Source organism: Elephantulus edwardii, unplaced genomic scaffold, assembly GCF_000299155.1.
Source record: "Elephantulus edwardii isolate Elephantulus edwardi_28Jun2011 unplaced genomic scaffold, EleEdw1.0 scaffold00402, whole genome shotgun sequence".
NCBI lineage: Eukaryota > Metazoa > Chordata > Mammalia > Macroscelidea > Macroscelididae > Elephantulus > Elephantulus edwardii.
The window spans coordinates 70,696-96,602 of NW_006400152.1; the positions used below are offsets into that span (position 1 = coordinate 70,696).

General features: G+C 36.0%; 1 protein-coding gene across 1 annotated transcript in view; it reads right to left on the reverse strand.

The window, feature by feature from the left end:
* Nucleotides 1-25,907, reverse strand: part of LOC102870676 (chromodomain-helicase-DNA-binding protein 1-like) — an 82,730-nt gene that overhangs the window by 22,994 nt on the left and 33,829 nt on the right. The window contains 13 exon segments of the mRNA XM_006902387.1: nucleotides 1,089-1,249; nucleotides 9,086-9,262; nucleotides 11,647-11,742; nucleotides 11,831-11,927; nucleotides 12,666-12,814; nucleotides 14,681-14,830; nucleotides 15,338-15,409; nucleotides 16,918-17,070; nucleotides 18,044-18,206; nucleotides 19,182-19,370; nucleotides 22,541-22,731; nucleotides 23,623-23,712; nucleotides 25,004-25,220. Coding sequence (XP_006902449.1) covers nucleotides 1,089-1,249; nucleotides 9,086-9,262; nucleotides 11,647-11,742; nucleotides 11,831-11,927; nucleotides 12,666-12,814; nucleotides 14,681-14,830; nucleotides 15,338-15,409; nucleotides 16,918-17,070; nucleotides 18,044-18,206; nucleotides 19,182-19,370; nucleotides 22,541-22,731; nucleotides 23,623-23,712; nucleotides 25,004-25,220 — 1,905 coding nt within the window.

Below are 25,907 nucleotides of genomic sequence, written 5' to 3' on the forward strand. Positions count from 1 at the left end.
CTTTTCTAAAATGAACAACAAAAAAGTTAAAACATTTATCAAGTAATACCCAGCATGATGTTTAGAAACCAATATAAATAAAACAAAAGAAGCTAAATTTTATTTCAGAAATTACTTACTATTTACACAGGACAAAAAATGAAAAATTAAAAAGTCCAGTAACCACAGGAAATGACCCCAGAATAATTATCAAGAATATTACACCTCCTCATTTTCCAAGTACTGATGAAAAGTTCACTTGTGCCAAGCAGGGGAAAAGAAAAAATTTTTTCAAGAACAAAGCTACCTAAGTGGTTGATGGATGAGGGAAAAATATCCAGGAAAAGTAGAAGTGGAAATGCCTCTTCAGCTAGAGTATGAGTCCAGTAACTCAGGTGGTCATAAAAGTACCCTTAATATAAGCTAGGAATAAATATAGTTTTCCGGTAGAAAGAATGAGGAAGAATCAAGTCTATGATTTAAAAGAAAAGAGTTACAATGGTTTCAAAGAAATAAACTCTTAAAACACAAAAATGAACACTTTTCACAAATTTCACATGTTGAGTTATTACACAGACAAACGCTTACAGAGATGTATTTAAACAAACATTTTTAAAAAAGGACGCTACAAATAAACCTGCATAGCTAATCTTACCTCACCACCTAATGGACAGATCAGAAATGCTTTCAACATGTTAACTTTCAAAAAACAAACCAACTCACTGTCAAGAGACTAGGAAAATATGAAACTAAATTATCACATAAAAGGTTATGTTTAAGATTTACAAATAAATGAAGATGGTTTTGTATAGAAATCCTAAATTATCAAAATATATGATCATTTTTCAAAAGGGTAATTATTTTGATCCACATAATAAAGATGAAATTTAATAGTCTAATCAGTTTAACAATAAATAACATGCAAAAATTAGATGTAAATTTTTTCAGTTATAGTGAAAAATAAAAAACACAATCACCTAATTCCCCTTAACTATCACATTATTTGCCTCCTCAAAAACTTTCATCCTTGAAAATTATGTGAATTTTGTATTTACATTTCATCTTCTAACAAAAGCAATTTGAAGCAAAATGGTCTTATGTTATCTTACCGCCTAATTTCAGCATCACTAAATCCTTTAATATTTTCCCGAGGAATAGTCCGTGGTCTTCCACGTTTCTTTGGTCTTTTCCTTTCTGATACTGAATCACTATCAGATCCAGAGTATCTCCGACTTCTACTGCGCCTCCCTTCACTTCCATTGAAACTAATCTGAAATGTGAAAATCAAAAGTTTACTCATAATTAAAGACGGCATTTCTAACACACAAAAAAGGGGGGAAATATGACAAAATCAGCAAATTAATAAAATGCATTCCATTACACGTCTGTGACACATTGATTTGTTTAAATATCACCTCCCATTATCACTGACTTTCTTGTCACATAGCTGGGCTGGGCTTAAATAAAAAAATTCAAAACTGATGGCCATCAAACTGGAAGTGACTCACAGGTGATCTATCATTGCCTTTCCAAGGCTGCAAAATATATGGAAACAACTCCCATCTATCTCCCTTAAGAGTCACTGGTGAATTAGAATGGCCAGAAAGGTTAGGAGTGCAGCTTCCTCCATATTATTTCAGCACAGCTCCCTCACAGATGAGTAGGATTATCCTAATAATGTAAATGAAGGCTACAGCACCTTTTGAGCAGGAATACACCAATAATGTGTTTAGACTACTAATAAAAGGCTGACCAGTTTCACTCTGCTGCCATGCCAGGCTTATACTGAGCAAGCTTAGAGGCAGAAAAGGTGAATTTCACTATAACCAGTAAGTTGAAAAGGGGGTAGTGCAACTTTCTGGGATAGAGGACCAGTTCAAGCTGTAGTAACAGGTGAAGAAGAAGACACTCCCTACAAAGCAAGCATCACGAGAGTCAAAGCCTTCACTCAAGCTACAAGAAGACAAAAAAAAATAGATGTAATAATTGATAGGACCAAGAGGGCTTTAGGTCTATCTGTGGTCATTGACTGTATAAAGGCATTTGACTGTGTAGATCACAACAATTTGAGGTAACCTTGAGAAAAATGGGAATCCCAGAACACTTGACTGTGCTCATGCAAAACCTATATACTTGGATCTGGAGGCAGTCATTATTGGAACAGAGCAAGAAAACACTGCATGGTTCAAAATGAAGAAAGGAGTGCATGAGGGATGCTTCCTGTCTCCAAGTCTTTTCAATCTGTGTGCAGAACAGATCCCTTGGGAGGGTGGACTTTATGAGAAAGAATGTGGCATCAGAACTGGAGGAAGACTTATCAATAACCTATATTATGCAGATGATACAAGCTCCTTGCCAAAACTGAAGAGGACTTAAAAGAGACTGCTGCAGAAGGTAAAAGACTGCAGTCTTCAATATGGATGGAAGCTTAACATCAAGAAGACAAAGATTCGATCTTCTAAGACTCAAATCCCTATGCACATCCAAAAACTTTTCCAATAGGGTAAAAAGGGAAGCCACTGACTAGGAAAAAGTATTCGGTAATAACATATCAGATAAGGGACTTATATCCAGAATTTATTAAATACTTGAGCACCACAACAAGATAAAGGTAAAGAATCCAATAGAAAAATGGGCACAGGATATGAACAGGCACTTCACCGAAGACGACATTCAGATGGCTAACAAGCACATGAAGAAATGCTCAAAATCCTGAGCCCTAAGAGAGATGCAAATTAAAACAACTATGAGATATCATCTCACCCCAGTCAAAATAGCAAAATTTAACAGAACAGCAAGCAACAAATGCTGGCAAGGTTGTGGAGAAACTGGAACCCTGATTCACTGTTGGTGGGAGTGTAAAATGGTGCAACCCCTGTGGAAAGCAGTATGGCGCTTTCTCAAAAAGTTGCAAATAGAGATACCATTTGACCCAGCAATTCCACTACTGGGAATATACCCTGAAGAGACCATAGCTGACATCCAAGCAGATATATGCACTCCCATGTTTATTGCAGCTTTGTTCACAATAGCAAGGATTTGGAAACAACCTAAGTGCCCATCAACAAACGAATGGCTAGAGAAGCTGTGGTATATTCACACAATGGAATACTATGCTGCATTGAAAAACAAGGAACTCATGCAATATTATTCAAAATGGTTGACTCTGGAGAACATTATGCTGAGTGAAATATCCCAGTCACAAAAGGACAAATATTACATGATGCCACTGTTGTTAGAATGGGACTGTCCTTGGGGTTGGGGAGAGACTGAGTAAGATGGGTTCAATAATGTATACTGCACTGAAACAGAGGAGGGAGAAAACTGTTTAAAAGAGACATGTGACTAGGTATTTCTGTCATCACAGGAGTCTAGAGTAATGGCTCCATGGTGGAGGGGACCTGGGGGAGGGTTTGTAAAACAATGGAAGAATCTTTTCTTTTACTTTTCCATAATTTTTGACTCATGTACTTATAACTTGTTAGTTAAATTTGTGTCTTCTAGGTTGCAAACCCCCCATGATACATCTTCAAGGATATGAACATGTACGGCTAAGCACAATTAATAACAGTGCATCTAAATTCCAAAATCAATCTCCATAATAGTCTATGTGTTTCCTACTGCCAACGGGGCCCTTTAGAGTAGTGAGAGAAGATCTTTACCCTGAAACCCACAGTGTCCCTTTTCAGCAGGAAGTAGCTGAGAGAATACGCCATCCCCTTTTCCTTATGAATCAGGGTGAAGTCTCTCTCAGGGAGGAGTGATAGGGAATGGCAAAGGACACACTGACAAAGGAGATTAATCAGAACTGACTTTGACAAGCACTGTGGCAATTGGACAATTAAAACAGACATTCGGATGGCGGGGGAAGAACAAACTGGGGAGGAGGGTAGAGAAAATAGTGCAGCAGTGAAGGAGTGAAGACCCAAAATCCCTGTAAATGTTCATTAAAATTAATAAAATTTAATAATAATAATAATTAAAACAAAGAAGACAAAGATTCTTAACCACTGGGTCAACTGAAAGCACTATGATAGACAGAGAAGAGACTGCGGTTGTTAACAGTTATAGATTGCTTGGCACTACAATCAATACTCTTGGCACCAGTAGTCATGAAATTAAAAGATTGCATTGGGGAAGTCTGTTGTCAGGGACCTCTCCAAAATGCTAAAGATCAATGATGTCAGTTTAGAGGCTAAAGTGCACCTGATCCAGGCCATGGTCTTTGCAATTACTTGTTAAGCATCAGGGAGCTGGGAAACGACCACTAAAGACGATAGAAAAAGAATTGATGCCTTTGAGTTGTGGTGCTGAGAAGAATACTGAACATACTATGGACCACCAAGAAAGAGAGAGTGAAAGCAATAGTCTCCTTGGCGTTAAGGATTCTGAAACTGTCTCATATACTTTTAGCACGTGGCCAGGAGGGACCAGTCCTTGGCGAAGGACCTCATGCTTGGAAGGGTGAAGGGACAAAGCAGGAGAAGAAGACCCCTGATAAGATGGACTGACTTGGTAATTGGGGTAATGGGGATAGGTGTGTAGGAATCAGTGAGACTGGCTCAGATAGGGCAGGCTTCAGAACTGTTGTACAGAGAGTTGCTATGTGTAGCAAGCAATTCGATGGCACAGACAACAAGAAAAAAGATTTTAGTGTATCTCACTAAAGTGAATTCAAAACCATCTTAAAATTAGATCTTATACACTAGACACTAATGTCTGAAAATATGATGAGTTGTGGGATTGACACCATCCTAGGTATCACTATCCTATTTTTGCTAAGAAAAGTAAAAGGCAATTACAAAGGTTGGGGGGTGGGGTGGGTAGAGAAGACCAAAACCAACGGTCAGGACACTCTGAAATTTACACAGGAATGAAAAGAAGCCAAAATAAGAGGAAAGAATTCTGAGGTAAGAAAGCTGAACAGATAGATGTTTTCAAAGGGCAGCTCAAGAAGAAAAAGCAAAACATTCTAATGATATGTACAAAGATCTGGAGTTAGAAAACCCACATGTTCTGCATCTAAGAGCTTAACAATGATATCTTAATGGCTAAGAAACATACAAAATTTGTAAAAACATTAACAATGAGAGAGATGCAAATAAAAACAGTAAGATACCATCTCATCCCAGAAGCAACTGCAAAGTTTAACAATCCAGCAAATTCTGGAGAAGATGCAGAGAGATTGGAACTCTTATGCAACAGTAGTGGTACTGTAAAACGGTACAACTACTATGAAATGTATTCTGGAATTTCCTCATCAACAAAGAAATCCCTTAGGATCCAGATATTGTACTACTAGGTATAAAACACCAAGGAAATCAGAACTGAGATAAAAATGCAGATCTATGTATGTACACCTATGTTCCTAGCACTATTATTCAAAATAGCAAGAGACTGAACAGTTCAATGTCCACCAAAGAACTGAGAAACTGTGGTACATTCACACAAAGAATGCACCATTAAGGAACAATGATTTTGTAAAATATTAAATAACATCAGAGAAACTAGACAGCATTATGGCTAACTGAAATAACTCAGTCACATAAGGACAATCACCACATAAGAGCACTACTGTGTAAATAATTTTCAAAAGGGGAAAGAGGAGCAACAAGGTAGTAGAAGGGAAAGGGTTGTTGTTAAGTACTGTTGAGTTGAGTATGACTCATAGCGACCCTATGAACAAAAGATGTGAACCCTGTTCTGTAGCGATCATCATTTCTTTATGTTCATAGAGTTCCCAGAAGCATGTGGTTTAGGAAGTGGATGCCACTCCTGCTTCCAAACCTGAATCAATCTTGGAGCTTCACCAAACACTGCCCACGATGAGTAACCATTATGAGGTCTGAAACATCTATGGCACAGTGTTCAACATTATAGCAACTCCAGTTACTTAAGAACAGTAAATAGATGACTGCTGTACCACTTAAAAATAATGTTTATCCACAAATCAATTAACATTTGGCCCACAGCAGAAGTTAATGGGTAGAGAGGGTCAGTCATGTTGTAACAGGAAAAGATTCCTAAGGACAAGGACATGAAGAGAAGGCTGCTTGTTGTTACTTGCTGTTACGCTGAGCTATATGAATCATACTGACCCTATGAATAAGAGGATCATCAATACCCTGAGTTATGCAGATGACAAAACCCTGTTTGCTGAAACTGAGGAAGGCCTGAGGCACTGGCTGCTAAAGGGTAAGGACTGCAGCATTAAACATGGATTGAAGCACAACATCAAGAAAACAGATTCTCACCACTGTGCCAATTCTCAGCATCAGAATAGAGAGTGAAGAGATAGAGATAGTTAACAACTTCAGTTTGCTTTGGCTCCACAATCAACACTCTCGGTACCAGCAGCCTGGAAATCAAAGACAAATTGCATTGGGAAAAGTCTGCTGTAAGGGACCTCTCCAGAGTACAGAAGAGGAACAATGTCACTCTAGATACTTAAAATGCACCTGGATTCCAGGCCATAGTCTTCACAATTACTTGCTATGCATCAGAAAGCTGGGCAATTACCAGGGATGATAGAATTGATGCCTTTGAGCTATGGTGCTGGAAAAGAGTACTGAATATGACATGGACTTCTAGGAGAACAAACATGTTCATTTAGGAAAAGAAACAAAAACCTAGGCTGCCCCTTGGAGGTAAAGATTCTGAAGCTCTGTCTGACATACTTTGGGTATGCTGCATGGAGGGACCAGTCCTTGGAGAGGGACATCATGCTTGGGAGGGGCAGTGCCAAGAAAGGAAGACCCCAGGTGAGATGAATTGACTCAGTGACTAGGATAATGAGAGTAGGTATGTCAGAAACAGTAAGGTTGGCTCAGGATAGAGCTGGGTTTAGAGCTGTTGTACAAAGGTTTGTAAGTGACTCAAAGACATAACAGCAACATGAATAGCCCCACTCTGACCTATGCTGGGCTGTCTCCAATTCACCAACTTTCAGGATAATCCATCTCATCCTGGGTTTCCCTCTTTTGTGTTGACTCTTCCCTTCCAAGCATGATGTCCTTCTACATGGACAGATTAGACTCATTTGTTCTCTTAGCAGTCCACAGTATGTTTAATACTCTTCTCTTGCATCACAACTCAAAGGCATCAATTCTTCTGTCATTCTTAGTCATTATCCAGCTTTCAGATGCATAGCAAGTAACTGAAAAGACCATGGCCTGGATCAAGTGCACCTTGGTGTCTAGACTGACACTGTTGTTCTTCAGCACTCTGGAGAAGTCCCTGAGAGCTGACTTTCTCAACACAGTTCATCTTCTGATTTCCTGACTGCTGATGTCAAGGGTCTTGATTGTGGATCTGATCAAGATGAAACTGTTAACAGTCTCAATCTCTTCTCCATCTATCAGAGTGCTGTTAATTGGATCAGTGGTAAGAATTAATTATTTTCTTAATGTTGAACTACCAAGCCAAAGACATTCCTCTAGGTCGTATAGCCCTGGTGCACAAGCTGCCATACAGTGGTAACTTGTGCTTGCTGAGGTTGAACACTGTGACACTGATGTGTCAAATGTGTTAATGGTTGGTCACCCAATACGGACAGAGTGGGGTGGAGCTCCGTGATTAAAACAAGCTTGGAACAAGTTTAGATGTTTCAACAAATAGCTGCAACCCTAGAAATGCTCACTTGTCTCTGCAAACAAATGTAGAAGGCAATTCCATGGCTGGCTGCACACTTCAAAACAAAAACCTCTAAAAAACTACCCTGATCCCAAGAGATGCATAAATTACTTAGCAAAATCATAACATCACACACATGAAATTTTGCTGACAATAATAAAAACCATGGATATGACAGCACATGCACAGAGAACTGTCATAAACTCAAGCTACGTGCATCTGAGAGCAGGAAAGAAAGGGTGGTGTTGTCAGATAGATCTTAGCTGAAAGCACAGAATACCAAAAAAATGTTTATGCTTCAGTGACCATGCGCTATTTATTTATGTAACAATATTTGACTATGTGGATCATAAAATTCATGGATGACATTTAGAAGAATGAGAATCTCAGAACACTCAATTGTGCTTACGCAGAATGTGCACATGGACCAGTAAGTGGCTGCTCAATTCAAGTACGGGAATAGTGTATGGTTTAAAATCAAGTATGTTGTATCCAAGTCTAGGATCCTTTTACCACACTTCTTGAGTATATACACTGAGTAAATAATCCAAGAAGCTGACTATATGAAGAAATGTGCAGCAAGAGGATTGGAGACAGACTCATTAACCACCTGTAATATATAGATGATACAACTTTGTCCTTTGAAAATTAAAAAGACTTAAGCACTAACGAATGAAACTTTAACTACAGCCTTCAGGATGGATCATGCTTGATCATAAAGGAAATATCTTCACAACTGGACCAATAAGCAATGTTAAGGTGAATGAAGATTAATGTGGTCAAGGATTTTATTTAATTTGGATACACAATCAACATCTATGGAAGCTGCAGTCAAGAAATCAAATGACATAATGAGCTATACAAATCTCCTACAAAAGATATCCTCAAAGTATTAAATGCAAAAGGTCATTTTTAAGAGTAACACATATTTGATGCAAGCCATGGTATTTTCAATTGCTTCACAAGTATACTAGAGCTCAATAATACATAAGGAAAAATGAAGATGAACTGATGCCTTAGAATGATACGTTTGGCAAAGATACTGAATATATATTCAGTTGGACTGCCAAAAGAATAAACCTATGTATCCAGGAAGAAGTAGAGCCAGTAGAAGGATGGTGAAACTTTTTCTCAAATACTCTGGACACAATATCATGAGGGAGATGTCCCTGAAAAAAGACATCTTGTTTGGTAGAGATTAATGTACAAGAGGAAGATCCTCAAAGAGATGAACCTTCATCTGCCACACTGGTTTTAAGCACAGCTGAAATTTTGCAGATGGTACAGCAGCACTTGGTTATGCTGTATGTTAACAGCAAGTCAAAAAAGATTTGATATATTCAACTCATTACTAAATCTGACAGAAACCTTACCAAAAAAAGACTCATAAATCTTATCAACAAAACAGGAAAAAAGAATTGTTAAAAATGTGATTATCCTTACACTGTAAGAGCTTTTAAAGTTAAAATGTTACCTGTTTTGCACAATTTCTCATTCTTGGGAGCATATAAATTTCTTCAAGTTCCTTTTGCCTTTCTTCTTCTTCTAGTCGTCGTCTTTGATCTTCTGGAATGATTTCCTCCCAATTCTTTGAATTTCTTTCAGGTTCTAACTCAACGTCATCTTCACCCATATTGGAAAAGTTAGCAACCTGAAAAATTTGCAAAATTTCAACAGAATAGAAATATTATTAAACTTTTCAAGGAGTAAGAAACAAACACCTCAGAATAAAATAATAAAATAATAAAAATTTAAGTATTCTGAAAATATTCTGAGAAATTACTAGACATTCTGAGAATATTAAGTGTGGACTAATCTACAAAGGACTGCTAAATTATCTAGTTCTATTTTATTAAGCTAAAATAGATTAAAACAATTACTCCTTAGAATTCTCTTCAAAAAGTATTGTTATTTACTGCTTAAAGACATTATTACTGTAACAGAACTAGAGGAAGTTAACAAAACAAAACAAGCAAAAAAAAAATTATATTTAAAACAATCCAAAACTCTTATTTTTATGACCCCAAAAACAATACCTAAAGAGTTACTGAAAAAAGAAGTGGTCTTGGGGCGACGGCACAGTAAGTCTTATTTCCTGAGGACTGGTGACTTGGCAGCTTAATATCTGGGAACAGACTGCAACCCCTAACTCCCAGCGCTGCCCAAGCCCTGCACCCCCCATCTCTGCCACAGCACCGTGTCCAGGGACACCACCCCACTACCATCCTGCGCCCCCACACTTCTGACACACCCTGGTGGCCTCACCACAACCCTGCACCCACTGGCGGTGCTCCAGGGCCACTAGAGACTCCTTCACGCAACACAACAACAGCCGTGGACAATACAATTCTGAGTTAGCACACAAAGGCACACCATGAAGACAGCCATCGTCTGAAGCCACTAATCGAGCTGCTGTGGGACTGATCTGCCAAAAGAAAGGCTGGTAGGATCCTAATTGGTTTTCTTGGGCACCGCCAATTGTCTGGGAGAGTTCCCAAGGGTGAGCCCACTGGTGGGAATTTGGCTGAGCTCTCTCAGGGCACACCAACTGCCCAGGAAAGAGCAGGCCAGTGATAATTTGGTGGAACTTTTGTGGACACTGCAGACCAGCCAGAGGCGAGTGGGTTGGTGGAAATTTGACTTTGTCTTGTTGAGTCCCCTTTGACCCAGGAGATAATTTGGCTGAACTTTTGTGGACACTGCAGACCAGCCAGAGGTGAGTGGGTTGGTGGGAATTTGACTTTGTCTTGTTGAGTCCCCTTCGACCCAGGAGCCTTCCTGGGCAGGAAACACGGTGCAAGGGCAACTGTGTGAGCACCACTGGACAGGGACCAGTGAATGAAAACCACTGGGTGGGAAACGGACAGCTGGAATTTGAATAGGGACCCCAATTGTAAGCACACCCAGACAACTGAGGCCTGAGTGAGGTACCCCAAGTGGCTGACCTGCCCTTGTGATTGCCACAACCACGTACATGCCCTATCCTATTTGGCTCCACATCTGTGTCTACACATCTGGTTAATATCAACCTGCCTTTAATCCGGAGCACCTTGACCTATCTTACCTACCTGAGGCTGCTCTCAAAGGCTCTGAACTGACATTTCCCTGGAGTCAGATGTTCAGAGAAAAGCACAAGTGGGATAGCTACCCAACTGATCTCTAGAGCATTATCTTCATCGAGAACAAAGCAAGCTGTCCCACACAATACACAAGCACAAAGCAAGGTATCACCCCCAAAGGGTGACACAGTATCGATGGATTTCCTGAAGCCAGAAAGTCTGATGGAACTTTCTGACACAGAATATAAAAGAACAATGATTGAATATTTTCAACGGATGAAAGACAAACTTGAGGAATTACAGGATACTACAAGCAAAAAATGGAGGAACTAAAAAAAAAAAACAAAACAAAAAAACAAAAAACAAAACCAAACCAAACAAAAAAACCCAGTCCAGAACAATGTAGAGAAAACAAATGAGGCACTAGCGGCACTGGAAAAACAAGAAGCCACTATCCAAAATACGAGGTCCAATGTTTCAGATGCTGCCAACATGATGGAGGGGTGGTGGGAGGGGTGCGGGGGAATTGTGTACCAGGGAGGTAGTGTTTCTTTTACTTTCGAAAGAGAGGAGCGAACTGGGGGGCGGGGGGAGAAGGCTGGGCGGGTAGAGAAGTGCAGCAATGAATGAATGGAAATCCAAATTCTCTGTAAATGTTCATTAAAATTATTAAAAAAAAAAGAAGTGGTCTTTGTTTCCTTAAATGACTTATGCTTCCATGTCAGATTTCTCATCATTTTTGGGAGAAAAGAAAAAGGTAACAGCACATTGCTGTGAAGACTGGATCATTATTGTTGAAAATGGTTTCTAGTATCTTTGCTAACCTCTTTCACTTGCAGAGATTAACCTGTCTCAGAGCCTTTCTTTGAGATATATTTTTTCTAATAAACTATGTTTTGCTTTCATTTCATAAGAAAAAGATTGATGACTTTTATTTCTGAAATTTTTATGGTTATAATCTTTTAAAAACATCTACCTTAAACTGGGAAAGTAATTCATCTCCTACGGTTAATGGGCCTGGTTCATTTTCATGCGTTTCAGCCCTCTTCAAGATTTCATCTATATCCATTTCCTATAATGAGAAAGAATTCTTTATTTTAAAGACACTTTACTCTCTTCCTTTACCAAGAAATAACAATTCCAAGGCAAGCTCTTTCAACCTGTGGCTCCTGCTCTTCTCCTTCAGGCTCTTTAAAAAGTTCTTCAGCACCAAACTTTAAAATGGCTGATAACTCTTCCTTATTAAAAGGCGTAGAGCTGAAAATTGGAAAAATAACAAGTACTTAACAATAACAGTTAACAAATATAATACTTATTTGTTAATTACGCACATGTTGTCACCTCCCTAACACTTAAATAAGGTTAAAGGTCAGCACCATCTATTTTAAAACGCAATCTAAAGCCTAAAATTTAAAGAGATTTTTGCATAAGGCCACAAAATCATACTGGTTAAATCGGGTACTGAATACATGCTTTCATACAGAACTTTGTTAATTACGTATATATTGTCACCTTCCTAACTGTTAAATAAGGTTAAGTGCCAGCACATCTATTTTTAGAACCACCAGAATATGAACTGTGTTTATTAATCTGTCAACTTCAGCCCCATGGAATAAGCTCTTTAAGAGCAGGCAACCTGACTATCTTCTTTCTACTTGCTCAGAATGTAGGATGGGGTCTCTGTGAGTTGGAATCAAATCGTTGGCACACAGCAGAATAGTATCTGTGGAGGGCGGAAGTGCCTGAACTGCTTTCTAAAGCAATCTGAAGCCTAAAATGTAAAGGTATTTTGCCTAAGACCACAAAAACATACTGGTAAAATCAGGTACTGAATACACCTTTTCTTACTAGAAGTTAGTACAGGGCGTTAAAAAGAACCGCAAAAAACACCAGAGAACACTAAATATATCACTTCAATCATATGCTCAAAGCAATATTAACATTTAATGAGGTTGAGATTAGTGTGACTAACATATTTTGTAGGGAAGTAACTACCTTGAAGGGGCAGAACCTGTGTGTAGTACTGTCTTCCCAGTTGTGTCCATTCTTTGAATCACAAGATGATCTAAAACCATCTTCTTTTTGGCCCTCTCAAGAATATCTTCTTCAACTGATCCCTTTGTAACTAGACGATAAATATTCACCTAAAGAAAAGAATATGAGCATTAAGAAAAATAAAACTCCAGAAGAATTTTTGAAAATCTGCCGTTCTCAAACACTGGATATGTAGGTATAATCTATCTTAAAGTTTCCATCATCAAAAGCAAAACAAAAACTTCTTTTAAAAATAGAGTAATATATATACAGCTGTATTTTTAAATTTAAAACTTACTTAACATTGATACCACCACCCCTCTGCTCCACTCAGAACAAGGGCAGCTGTTGACTTTACTTATTTATAACAATTATGTCACAAAATTTGTTTTGTATGGAGACTTAAGGTCATGCTTTTATGTTGTTTTAAGGTGCCTTTGATTAACTGTGACTAATGATCCATCAATGACAGATCCGAACCATAGTCTGTAACATCCTCATTATTTCTGCCACAATTGAGCCCACTGTATAGTCTTCCCCTCCCTCCTTTGCTGGCCTTCTACTTTTCTGAGCATGATTTCCAAGGATTGGTCCCACCTAACAATATGCCCAAAGCATGTAAGATGAAGTTTCACCATCCTTCCTTCCAAAGAGCACTTTGGCTTTATTCTCTTCAAGACATAAATTGCTTCTTCTCCTAGTAGTCCATAGGATATTTATTTATTACTTTTCTTCAGCATAGAGCTCAAAGGCATTGATTCCTTTAACATTTTTATTCACTGTTCAACTCTCAGATTAACAGCAAGTGATTGAAAAGACTAAGACATGTAAATACTGAACTGGAGATCTGAAACTTCTCTGATCAGATTAGAACCAAATGTTACTAAAATAACAGACATTTTCTATATGAATCACAAGAACTTTCCTTTAGTTCACAATATTAATGAAGAATGTATCTTGAAAATGATAAAAGGATAGTTCACATTCATCTGCAAACATTTTCTCCTAACACAGTTAAGAAGTCTGTATTTGCATTATTTTACCATCTTATTTCAGACACTGTTCTGAGTGGTCTATCATGTAAGTTATCTTTCTTTGCTAATTCTTTTTCTATTCCATCCTCCAGTCCCGAGAAAGACAACAGGCCTTGTAAAACAGAGGGTCATTGGAAAAAAAAAAAGGAAGACCCTCAACTAGATGGACTGACATAGTGGATACAACAATGAACTCAAGCACAGCAGTGATAATGGTATAGGTCAGGCGTGGGCACTGTTTCATTCTGAGGGACACAAGTTTTCCGTAGAACAGATCTAATAGCAGCTAACAATAGCAACATTAGAGACTATAGTGAACAAGGTCTTTAAACAGTGTAATTAATCACAATTCCTCATCTCATGTCATGATATTCTGACTTGTTATATAACGTGAACCCAGTTCACTTATGAGAATATTGTATTTCCTCATCTTTTCTACTGCAATAATGTTTGTTTTGTCATCTTTTTCCTATATAGTTAAAATTACTGCTTTTAAAACTATATACAAATAATTGTTATTAACTACTAATTTACATTCTTTGTATATAAACATCTTTACTCTTCTTCTGGAGAATAAGCTGTTTATGCTCTCACAAATCTAAATTTATTCTTTAAACTGTAGTATAATCATATATATTGTGATTTTTACACAAATAACTCTCTTTTCCCCAGGCAGTTCTAACTAAACTAGAAAATAAAGTTTATTTCATGTAGTTTTTTAAGCAGATGCACAAAACACAAGGTAACAGAATGTTAGCACTGTGCTCAACAAAAATTCTTTTTAAGAGATTAAAAAGGGCATGAAATTTATATTGGAAAAAAAAATAATCATTCTTCAGTATTAAAGCATATGAAGTACCAAAAAAGAGTACACCATACTAGTTAATCCCTTCTACACATCAAAGAACATTTTAGAACACCTAGGTAAGAGGCATTAAATACCTGTTTCTTCTGTCCAATTCTATGAGCTCTAGCTTGTGCCTGAAGATCATTTTGTGGATTCCAATCAGAATCAAATATAACAACAGTGTCAGCAGAGGCTAAATTAATCCCTAGACCTCCAGCTCTTGTAGAAAGCAAAAAGCAGAAATCCTGAAAGAAATTACAAATAGATAATATTTCAAATTAAACCATGTTGATGAAGAGTAGTAACAATGAGAATAACTTTACAATTTTATGAACATTAAGAAAAATTTCCAAATAAAACTAATAGGTACTTTAACAAGATAACTTGTAAAAAAAAATAATAATCTCTACTTAACCCGATCAATAAGACAAGAGTCTAAAATGCAAGTAAGCAGAGAAACAAAAACATCAAGTTCAGTATAAAAGTTACTTCTGGTGAAGAGAGAAGGGATGGAGTATGAGTTGGGCGGGCTCTTAATTATATCTGCAGTTTTTCCTTCTTTAAAATGTGGAAGGCATGCATACAAAAGAATCCTAAAAGGAATAATTAAGTTTGCTCTACTTTTAAACATAAAACACTGACTTAAAGCCTCATTTTCCAAATAAAAATGGCTAGCATAAACACATCTTTTTAAAAACCAAACCACAATTAGGACTAAAAGAAAATAATTCACATTTTCCAAGTATTCATACCTCTGATCCTTCAGCATTAAAATGATCTAGCGCTTGTTTCCTCAGCTCTCCTTTTATGGAGCCATCTAATCTCTAAAAGAAAATATTAAAATATGCATACATAAGAGCTAATTTAAAAACAATTATAGAAGAGGTATAAAAACATGCAAAAGACTTGGTTAAGACTCTATGCTTGCTGAGCTATAAAAATAAATTATGCCACGGCCTACTACACACAGACACCATGGGTGTAATCATTAAGGCAACTTCTCAATAATAATTATTTTAGCTTATTGTAGGAATAAAAAAAATTAAGAAATGTGAATGCTGCTATGATGCCTTATTTTATGACAATGTGGGTTGACAGCTCCTTTCATTTATTTGTAGTCAAGCCTAGCTGCCAAGATTTCATGTGTTTTCATGTGATTAAATCAGTTGGCCCCGAACAGGGCAGATTCTTCAACAACTCTATTAGATATAATGCAGTAACATTCCACAATCCAAGCCGATGCTAAACCTATTACCTTCTCAATTATAAGACAGATGCATATTCATAGGAAAATAAAGTATAAAGATCATCGATAAGCAAAAGGATGTCAGGGCTTGCCAGTAGGCATCAGAACCAAGACAGAAGTTCACAGAAGGAAGAATCTCATTATAGCATTATAAACTTCAGTCAAGCAGCCTATGATTATCTTAGTCACTGGGTGCCCTGGGCAAATGAACTGGTCTCTTTACGTCAGTTTTATCTGCCTCAGTAAAATGGGAGATGGTAGTACTGTTTATAGAATATAATCAATCAATGAAAGAACATTGTATAATGCTCAGTAAAGAGCCTGTTATATTATTGACGGCTTAACTAAAATTAGCTATTAGTTAAATAACTATTTTATAGCCATAAACTAATTACAGACTAGAAACAACAAAGCTCAAGTAGTGATACTCTTTTTACTTCTTCTATAAAAGGATCATACATTTATGTTTCATCACTACACACTTGTTCTTCATAGCACTTAGTAGATTTTTAATGCTAGATTTATTTGTAATTACCTAATAAATAGCTATCTTCCAAACCAGGTTGCAGACTCCAACAGAACTTGAGTGATGTGTGTTTACTTCATCATTGTAATTCTAAGCACATCATTGTAATTCTAAGCCAATGCACTAAATATATGGAGAATAAATTCATCTTGACTTTGGCAATTTCCCTTAAAGTCATTTAGTTTTATTCAATAAACTATGCATTCACCAGCTGCTCTGCAGCAGAAAGATGGGCAATCTCCTCCTGTGCAATTAACTAACCCTAGAAACCAGCCGGAAGGTCAGCTATGGGTTGGTTCTGACTCTATGTAACAACAACAATGACAACGCATCCAAAGAACTAGTAACACATCAACCACCTGCAGCAGCAGTCTTTTCTAGGATCCTTAAAAATGCTACCTTCACCCAGTTTCAATAATATATAAAGAAAGGTATAGTTTACATAAATATCTGCACTTCCTACGTAATACCAATTCAAAGGTTAATTATGTAGAATATTAACATGCTCAGGAACGAAAGGAAATTGTAAACCAAACACAAAGACACAATTAAATGCTTACTTGAAAGGGGAACTGACGATATTTCAAATATTCTGCAAGTATATCTAACATCCGCACCATCTGAGAAAAAATAAGAACTCTATTGCCTCGTTCTCTTAGGCGAATTAAAAGCTTGTCGAGAAGAATCAATTTTCCACTACTACGGATTAAATGCTAAGGAAACAACAAACACAATTGTTATAATATGTTAAAGGAACCAATGAAATAAAACAAGTGCTCCACTGAAAACTTCAGCTGCTACTTTGGGCAATATCCTCGTGTGATTAACTGTATCTGAAAACCCACTGAAGGGTCAGCTTTGGCTAAGTTCTGACTTGATGGTACACAACAACAATGTTGAAAGTAATCTATTTTTTTGCTCTCTGATATAAGAGCAAAGTTTCCTAGTCATTTAGAATCTTAGTTTTTGCTGTATTTCCAGAAAAAAAAATGAAAAAGTATTACTTCATTTTAGTTGTTAGCAATTACACTGTCAAAAAAAACACAAACTTACTGAAAATACAAGAAGAAAGCAGCAGTTACTAAGCAACTAAAGGTTTTAAAAAAGAATTTATTGTAATTTATATAATACTAGTAATTACTGACACTAGAACTTCAATGTACTATTGAAGTCAAGATGTTCTCATTGACTAGCATTTGCATTTACTACAAATTCAGGATCGTCACTAGGGTGACAAAATCTCAACACAAAATTTCAACATTCCTCCAAGCCCGTGCCTCTCGAAACTCTTATGAACTGTGATAAATGATGATAGTTATATAAAGGCTTCAGGCCTTTTATTCATAGGGTCACTATGAGTCGTGCTCGACTCAATGGCAATCAACAACAACAACCACCGCTCCACTACCTCCAACGATTTATACACTAAGACATTTTTTGCAGAAACTACTGCAGACTATTTATAATAAAAGCTTTTATTTTAATGACAAAAAAAATAAATAAATCAACATGATCACTTTAATACACGAAAGAGAGCTTCTAGTCTTTTTATTTTTTTTAATCTACAGACACATCACTCTGAATGGGTCTGATCTTGTCTAAAAAATGTCATTTTTTTAAAATTTACAACTGTGTATTTCTAGGATTCTACTTTACCACAAAGCAGTAATACTGAAAAATTCTTACTTGTAAGGCCTCCTGTTTATTATAGAATTCATTATTATCTGGTGGTTTAATGAGGTAGCAATGGTTACAGCATTTCTTTAGTTCCATCATAATGTTCAAAAAGCCTGAGGTACTGCCTTTCGAACCTTTACTGAGGGCTTTGTAATTTCTAGTTAAAATCCACCTTTAACAAACAAAACAAAAATAATGAAATTAATGTTAAGCAAAATAAGAATGACCATACCAAACAAGCATAAATGCAAATCACATTATTATAAAATTCACAATGTATTAAATCTTGTTCATTAGACTTAATGAATAGGATATTAGAAGCAAACGTTACCAGTTGTCATTCAACTCATAGCAGTCCAATAAGAAAGGGAAGTGACCTGTATTGTAGTCTGTCACGTAAACAATAGTGTATCCTATACTACACATTTAAATGTTCAAAGTAGTATCAGGACAGGTATTCCTTTATAATTGTATAAATTACTATAAAGACTCAGTATACACCTTTTACAAAAGCTTTGTTTTAAAAATGCAGAAGGGTCTAAAAATTTTTCCCTTCTCTCTCAATTATTACATACAATGACCAATATTACATAACAACCTTGTCTTACAGAAAGAAATTCTAATACTTAAAAATAACCACAGAAAGAAATTCTAATACTTAAAAATAACCCACTACAAAGTTACACAGTATGGAGGAACATCATTATTAGTATATTAGAAGATGAATTATTCAGTCTTAAGTAATTTTATAGAACAATTAAATGTGTCCCTTTTTTTCCTTGGAATAATTAAAAATTCAAACTTATTAACAGTAAGTCAAACTGACTCATAGCTGACTCTTAACAGATTTTCACAGGTTTTAAAACGCACAGGAAAAGACTATATTCATCTTTCTCCCTTGGAGCAACAGGTGAATCTGAACACTAGAGAGAGAGGAGCCATTTGTGGGAAGTAGTACTCTTCCCTACAGAAGATACCATAATTTTATTAAACCCTTAAAAATGTTAAACCCATTTTTGCATAAAATAAAATGGTCTAAAATTCTACAAATTGCAATAGCTTGAAAACCCTAGTGGAAGGGTTTATCAGGATGAGGGCAAAGGGGATTTATAATTAAATATTTAGAATCACTCAAAGCACAGCTTACTTGTAATATTGTTTCTGTAAAGCACTCATTTCCATTCTTAAAATCTGCTCAACCTTGGCAGGTAGAGATTTTTCCACATCTTTCTTAACTCTGCGTAATAGGAACGGTTCAAGCTCTTTGTGGAGACTAGCGTAACCATACTCTCTCCCTTTGCCATGTTCTTCTTCAAAATCTTCCCAGGAAGAAAACCTATAAAATATAATAATCACTGAAAAGGTTAGACCACCTGATCAAGTATGTTTTCAGGTCAGTCCATTGTATTATAAAGCCATATACAAATTACTGGATTGTTGTGCTATCATAACATTTTTTTGAGACTCACAGGACCCCAAAGACTGAGTTTCCATGTTCTCTTTAGCTACAGTTCCCCATAAGTAATAAAGGTTCCGAAATTAGCTAAGTGCACCAATGATAGTTGCATTAATCTCTGTCTCCAAAGATAGTGAGTTTCTCTCTGCTGCAAGATACCAAGGTCTGTGTGAGATGGCTCGCCAGGGAGGGCGTTCCAGCCACTGCTTACCCAGTGTTGGCAAAAGGCTATGGCCCAACCCAGGCCCAACTCACACCACAGCTGGCAACAGAACAACTACCTACAAGGTTATGGGGCTGCACTTTCACTGCCCAGCTGCTGCCCCCACTGCCCAGTGCCAGGAGCATCAATATCACAGTTATTTTGGGGGAAACGTTGTGTAGCTACACCATGCAGGACCCCTTTAGCGCAAATGGAAGGAGACTGGATAACTCAAGCCAGGAGAAGATGTCATTTCTGGAAAGAAATAACAGACTTCCTAGTTTGCCAATTCAGGTACTTTGGGGGAAACACTGCTGTCTAGCTACACCACATGGGACCCCTAAACCTCAAGCAGCAAGGGTCAGGACAGCTCGAGCTGGGTGGAGGTGCCATTTCTGGAAGGCAACAGACTTCCTGGTTTGTCATTCAGTTACTTTGCTGGTAAGGCAAACACAAACACAAACATCAACTCAAGGTGGCTAGGAGTAAAGCCCAAAAGCATAAAGTTTATCAGAGACAAACTGGGATCAAGCTTAGATAGTCTAGTCTACGGTATAAAAAAATCTGCCAAATACAACCAGAAATGTACAATCTGGAGAGGATAAAACTGACGAAGAACAGGACCGTCTAAAGATTAAATCTCCGTGCACATCAAAAACATTTTCCAATAGAGTGAAAAGAAAACCTACTGACTGGGGAGAAAACATTTGGCAGTATCATTTCAGACAAGGATCTCCTTATCAAAAGTTTACAGAATCCTACAGGGCCTCCAGAAAAAAAAAAGACTGATAACCCAATTACAAAATGGGCAAAAGACAGGGAAAGAATTTTCAGAGAAAAAGACATATGGATGGCCAACAGACACATGAAGAAATGATCAAAATCACTGGCAGTAAGAGATGCAAATCAAAACCACAATGAGATACTATATCACTCTAATAGCAGTGGCAAAATTTAACAGGACAGCAAGTAATAAATATTGAAGAGGATGTGGAGCAATAGGAAATCTTCTACATAGTAGGTGGGATTGTAAAATGGTATAACCACTCTGGAAGACAGTTTGGCACTTCCCCAAAAATTTCATATGACCCAGCTAATTAGGTTCTGCAACAATTTCCTTTCATATATTTAGTTGGAATTTAAAATTTTCATTATTGTACATACTAAGCACTTCCACTAGGGATGCTTTAGTATGGGGATGGCAGAAAAAGCCACAATGTTAAAGGTTAAGTCTCTGCCTACATTACCCCCATTGGAGTTTGGCTCGTAAGATGCAACAGAAATATGCTTAACTTGCAATTGCTTATGTTTATTTGTATGAGAAAATGCCTTTCTTGAAGCAGAAATCTTAAATGTCAGTAAGATTCATGGATACTTGATGAAAACATTTAGTTCCAGAATAGCCCATGTTAATACTTTAAAAGTTAAGACCCATTTTATGTAGCATAATTTAATGTAGCAAGAATATCAAATGAGGATAATATTTTACATGATAACAACAGAAATGTAATGAACTTATATTCTTTTAGCTGGTAAGACTTATAAAACTACATTCTAATGAAAACAATTATGTTTTATTCCTGTCTTTACCACCCTCCTTTCAGTTTTCTTCCTCTTTAACATAAAAAACCAGAACAGTGTGTGAAATTTATACAAAACAGAATATAATGTTTGAAACTGTTGGGCATCCAAGTCTATGATGGAATAAATCTGAGAGCCAAGACTCCTATGAGTAATTGTTACATTCCATTACTTCAATAAAGCAATAGATAAGCTAATGAAGACTTAGAAATCTGTTTTGTGTAGGTTTGTTTACAATTTCATAGTATCTATGACATTGCTCACCATACATGGTAGAAGTTTCTTTTCCTGGAAAAACTAAAAAGCAAACTATGATTGTGTCCTGCCTTATAATTCACTTACTTTTTTTTTTTACACCGATTGATTGATTGATTGATCATTCATACATACATACATACCACACCACATCACATTTTTGGAAGCAGGAGTGGCATCCACTTCCTAAACAACATGCCTCTGGAAAATCTATAAAATCTGATAAATGATGACAGTTATACAAAGGCTTCAGGCCTTTTGTTCATAGGGTCACTATGAGTCATGCTCGACTCCACAGACAATCAACAACATTTTGAAAACGGGAAAAGCTCTTTGGAAAAACCAAAAACTAAACTCAGTTGATGTGGAGTAACTCCAACTCAAAGTAACTCTCTACTAGGTTTCCAGGATGTACATCTTAATAAAGATTACTCATCTTCCTTCTGAGGAATGGCTGGTGAATTCAAATTACTTAATCACTTCAGTCAGTAGTCTTAACACACAATGTTACCATGCCACCTGGGCTTCTGTAACTCATTACATATAGCTTAATTAAAAAATTAAAGAGCCTCAGTAGAAAATGCTTAAAGGGTTTAACTAAAAGGTCTATTTACTCCATCAGCTACCTTTTGAGGAAAAAAGATGTGCCTGCCAGTTCTGTAAAGATTATAAACTTGGAAATCCTATGGAATATTCTACTTTGTCTTATAAATTGGGATGCTGTACCTAGAAAATTGAAAAATTCAAATATTAAAATTAATTACAGAGAATTTTTCTAGTTCTTTGTTCCTCTTTCCAATAATCTGGCATCCAGTATTTTAAGGCAACACTGTCATCAAATTAATTCCAACTCAAGTGACTTTCTGAGGCTGTAAATCTTTACAAAGAATGGTGTACTCTCTTGCAGAATGCCTTGTAGATTCAAACTCCTAGTCTTACATGTTATGCACTACATTATAAAATTAAGATTTTAAAAAAAAATTTATAAAATTGTTTTAAAAAGTTTTCTTACTTTTCTGGCATGATGAAATGTAACAAAGACCAGAGCTCTTTGAGGGAATTTTGTAGAGGAGTTCCAGTAATAAGGAGACGGTGATTAGACTTAAAATCGATTAAAGTTTTATATAGAAGGGAATCATCATTCTTTAATCGATGTGCTTCATCCACACCTATAAATGCCCAATTCAGACCTCCAAGAAATGCCTTAAAATTAAGACAAGAATACAGTTAGTATTGTGAAATAAAAATAGCTTTCACATTAGCAATCAACACAAATTACTCTAAAATGAAGCCACTTAAAATTACAAATAAAGTCAGCCTAACTTTCAAATCAAAAGTATTATTTCAAGATATATTAGAATCATTAAATCAGAGTACTCAACATGCAATATAAAGTTCCTAGAAAGTTAGAGTATCAAGTTAAACTTTTACTAAATTTTACAATGACAATAAGAGTATCATTTTAAGAATTTCAGCCTAACCTATAGGCCTTTGTCAATGTCAGAATGGAGAAAATATGATACTTGAAACAGTATCTTACTTTAATACATGTATAACTTATTATAAGACTTTTTGAATTATATGTCTCAATACATAAACTTGTATCTCTAACTTAAAACAGACAGACCTGTTTTTAAAAGCTACTTTAATCTTAGACAAATTCATGAACTTTGAATCTTAGCTTCTCTTTTCTTAAAAATAAGAAATATGATGTAATTCAAACATTTAAATTATTTAATAGTGCTAGCTTAACTGTTAGATACACCGCCACTTTTGAAGAGCAAAAAAATTCACTATTATGTTAAAAACAATATTCTAACAATTTCATTTAAGTAAGGAGTTAAACTGTACATGACTGGATAATGAATATTGTAAATATTGCAGGATAAATGCATGGTCTGTCATATATTCTTCAGTTTGCTATACAGCTATCTAAAATTTAAAAACTATTATTAGCTTAAGAGCTTTAAAAAATAAGACGGGATTTGCTTAAAGGTTATAATTTGTGAGCCCTTTATTTTTTTCATTCTGCTCACTACACATCATGTTAGAAAAACTCATACACAGACAAAGAAAAATATACATAATACATACCTTATCCTTCAATAGAATTTCGTAAGTTGTTAAAAGTATGTTAAATTTTAATCGTTTTGTCTGGGGATGCATCCATTCATGTGTCCTTATCTACCAAGAAATTGTAACAGTAATTTTGAAACAAACATTAAAATAACACTTTTATTTGACACTGAATGGACTGAAAATAAAATTTAATCCATTCAATGTACACATATAATGTATACTATGCAATACAGTAGTTAATATAGTGATCTTATTCTATAAAAATACTAAAACATAAAAGCTTTCTAAAAATAAAATCAAGACATGTTTTAAACATGTACTTTCACTGAAGAAAATCCTTTTAACAAAACTCAAATAATAACTAATTAAATTTGTAGCAAATTAAATTCAATTTGTAGACTTCATCTTCTATAAAATTTACAAATAAAAATAATCTCTGGAGGCTTATATAAAAATAAGTGGGAGGTGGATAGTGAGCAGAGGTACAGATGAAACAAAAGTGGCTTCTCTCTGTGGGTGAAAGATGGGAAATTTTCTCCTGTGCGATTTCCAGCCTCTGGAAATTGGGGAAAAGGTCAGCTATGAGTTGGCTCCCACTTGAAGGAAATACGTTTTCTAATTTATTTAAACATTTTCCTTTTAATTATTTGAACAAACACAAAGCAACTGGTTTTCCATTTCAAACACATTTTGCTTTCACTTCCTCCCTGTGATCCTCTATTCTATTAATGCATTTATTCTAATACTGCCTGCTTTCTGAGCTTTACCCCTGGACAAATGATGCCCTTGAGTGATGATTCCATTCAGTAAGTGCCTCCCCAGGTGTTAATGCTTAGCTTACAGACTTCCGTTTGCAGGTAAACTGAGCCACTGGGATGAATTATCTTCCAAGTTCTTAGAGGTGCCACCAGTTAAGTCTGTAATTTTTTTTTTTTTTAAGTTTTGTTCCACATTCTTTGTCCACCCTCCAGGACTTTTTACTGTGAGTCCTTGCCCTTGTGTGAATCCTTATGTTTATCATTAAGTTCTTCTGAGCTCAGAGTAAAAAACAATGATGTTTTTGTGGTTCATTAATGCAGTGAATTGTTTCTCTTTACCTTTGATTTCCTTCCTTCTATAGTTTACACAGTGAGAGACCAACAGTATAAGTGCTTATTTTATAAAGATCTGCCTTCCCTCATGTGTAATACATGTAAGATATTTTCCATTAAGAAGTTTAAATGTACACATAAAAAGTAGCATTAAACAAAATACTTATTTTTGTAGCCATGTAAGCATGCAGTCAAACTTCCACTTGCTTGGACAAGTATTATTGTAGAAACGAATTATTATTAAAGATTTATTAAAATATTTTTTGAAATAGTTCTATTTCTAATTTGATAGAGAAATAACTTACCATGTTTCTGCTGTTAATGTCACCTAAATAAACCACAGCATTCATCTGAGATGCCCAAGTTTGAATTTCTCTTTGCCAAGACGTAAGAGTTGAAAGTGGAACTACTAACAGAAAAGGTCCATATAATTGATGTTCATGAAACAGATAGTTCAGAAATGAGATTGTCTGTATTGTTTTTCCAAGGCCCATTTCATCAGCAAGTATGCAACTATTTCCTCTATGAAGTTAAAAAAAAAAAGTAGCACATTATCAAGACTAAAATTAAGACATTTTTTGACATAAAATTTTCATGCACAAGTTTATAAAAAAATTGCATAGAAATAGTTCACAGTAAAATCACAACACAACATTTTACTATTAAAGATAATAAATGTAACGGCTACTGGGTAAACCTAACCCTATTCTAATTCATAGTGACACTACAGGACAGAACACAACTGCCCCATAGGTTTCCAAGGCTTTAAATCTTTACAAAAACAAATTAACACCAGGTGGTTTGAAACACCAACCTTCTGATTAACTCCAATATTTAGTCCACTGTGCAACCAGGGTTCCTTCCTGGATAAAGACCTATTTAATAAATCACTGTGGTTTATAAAAAGATGAATTTTCCAATTTAAGCCAGAAGAAATTTGAAGATCAGTATTATCTTTAATCAATGTGCTGTACTGAGGTAAACTGGGGTTGCTGTGATACTGAACCTTGTGCCACTGGAGTGTTAAATGCTGTTAACGAGTTACCCGTGGTGAAGTGTTTGGTGGAGCTCCCATTTTAAGACTGTTTGAAAGTTGCAGTGGCATCCACGTCCTAAATAACATGCCTCTGGAAACTCTTATGAACTTCGAGAAATGATGATAGTTATAGAAAGACTTTAGGTCTTGTGTTCCTAGGGTCACTATGCGTC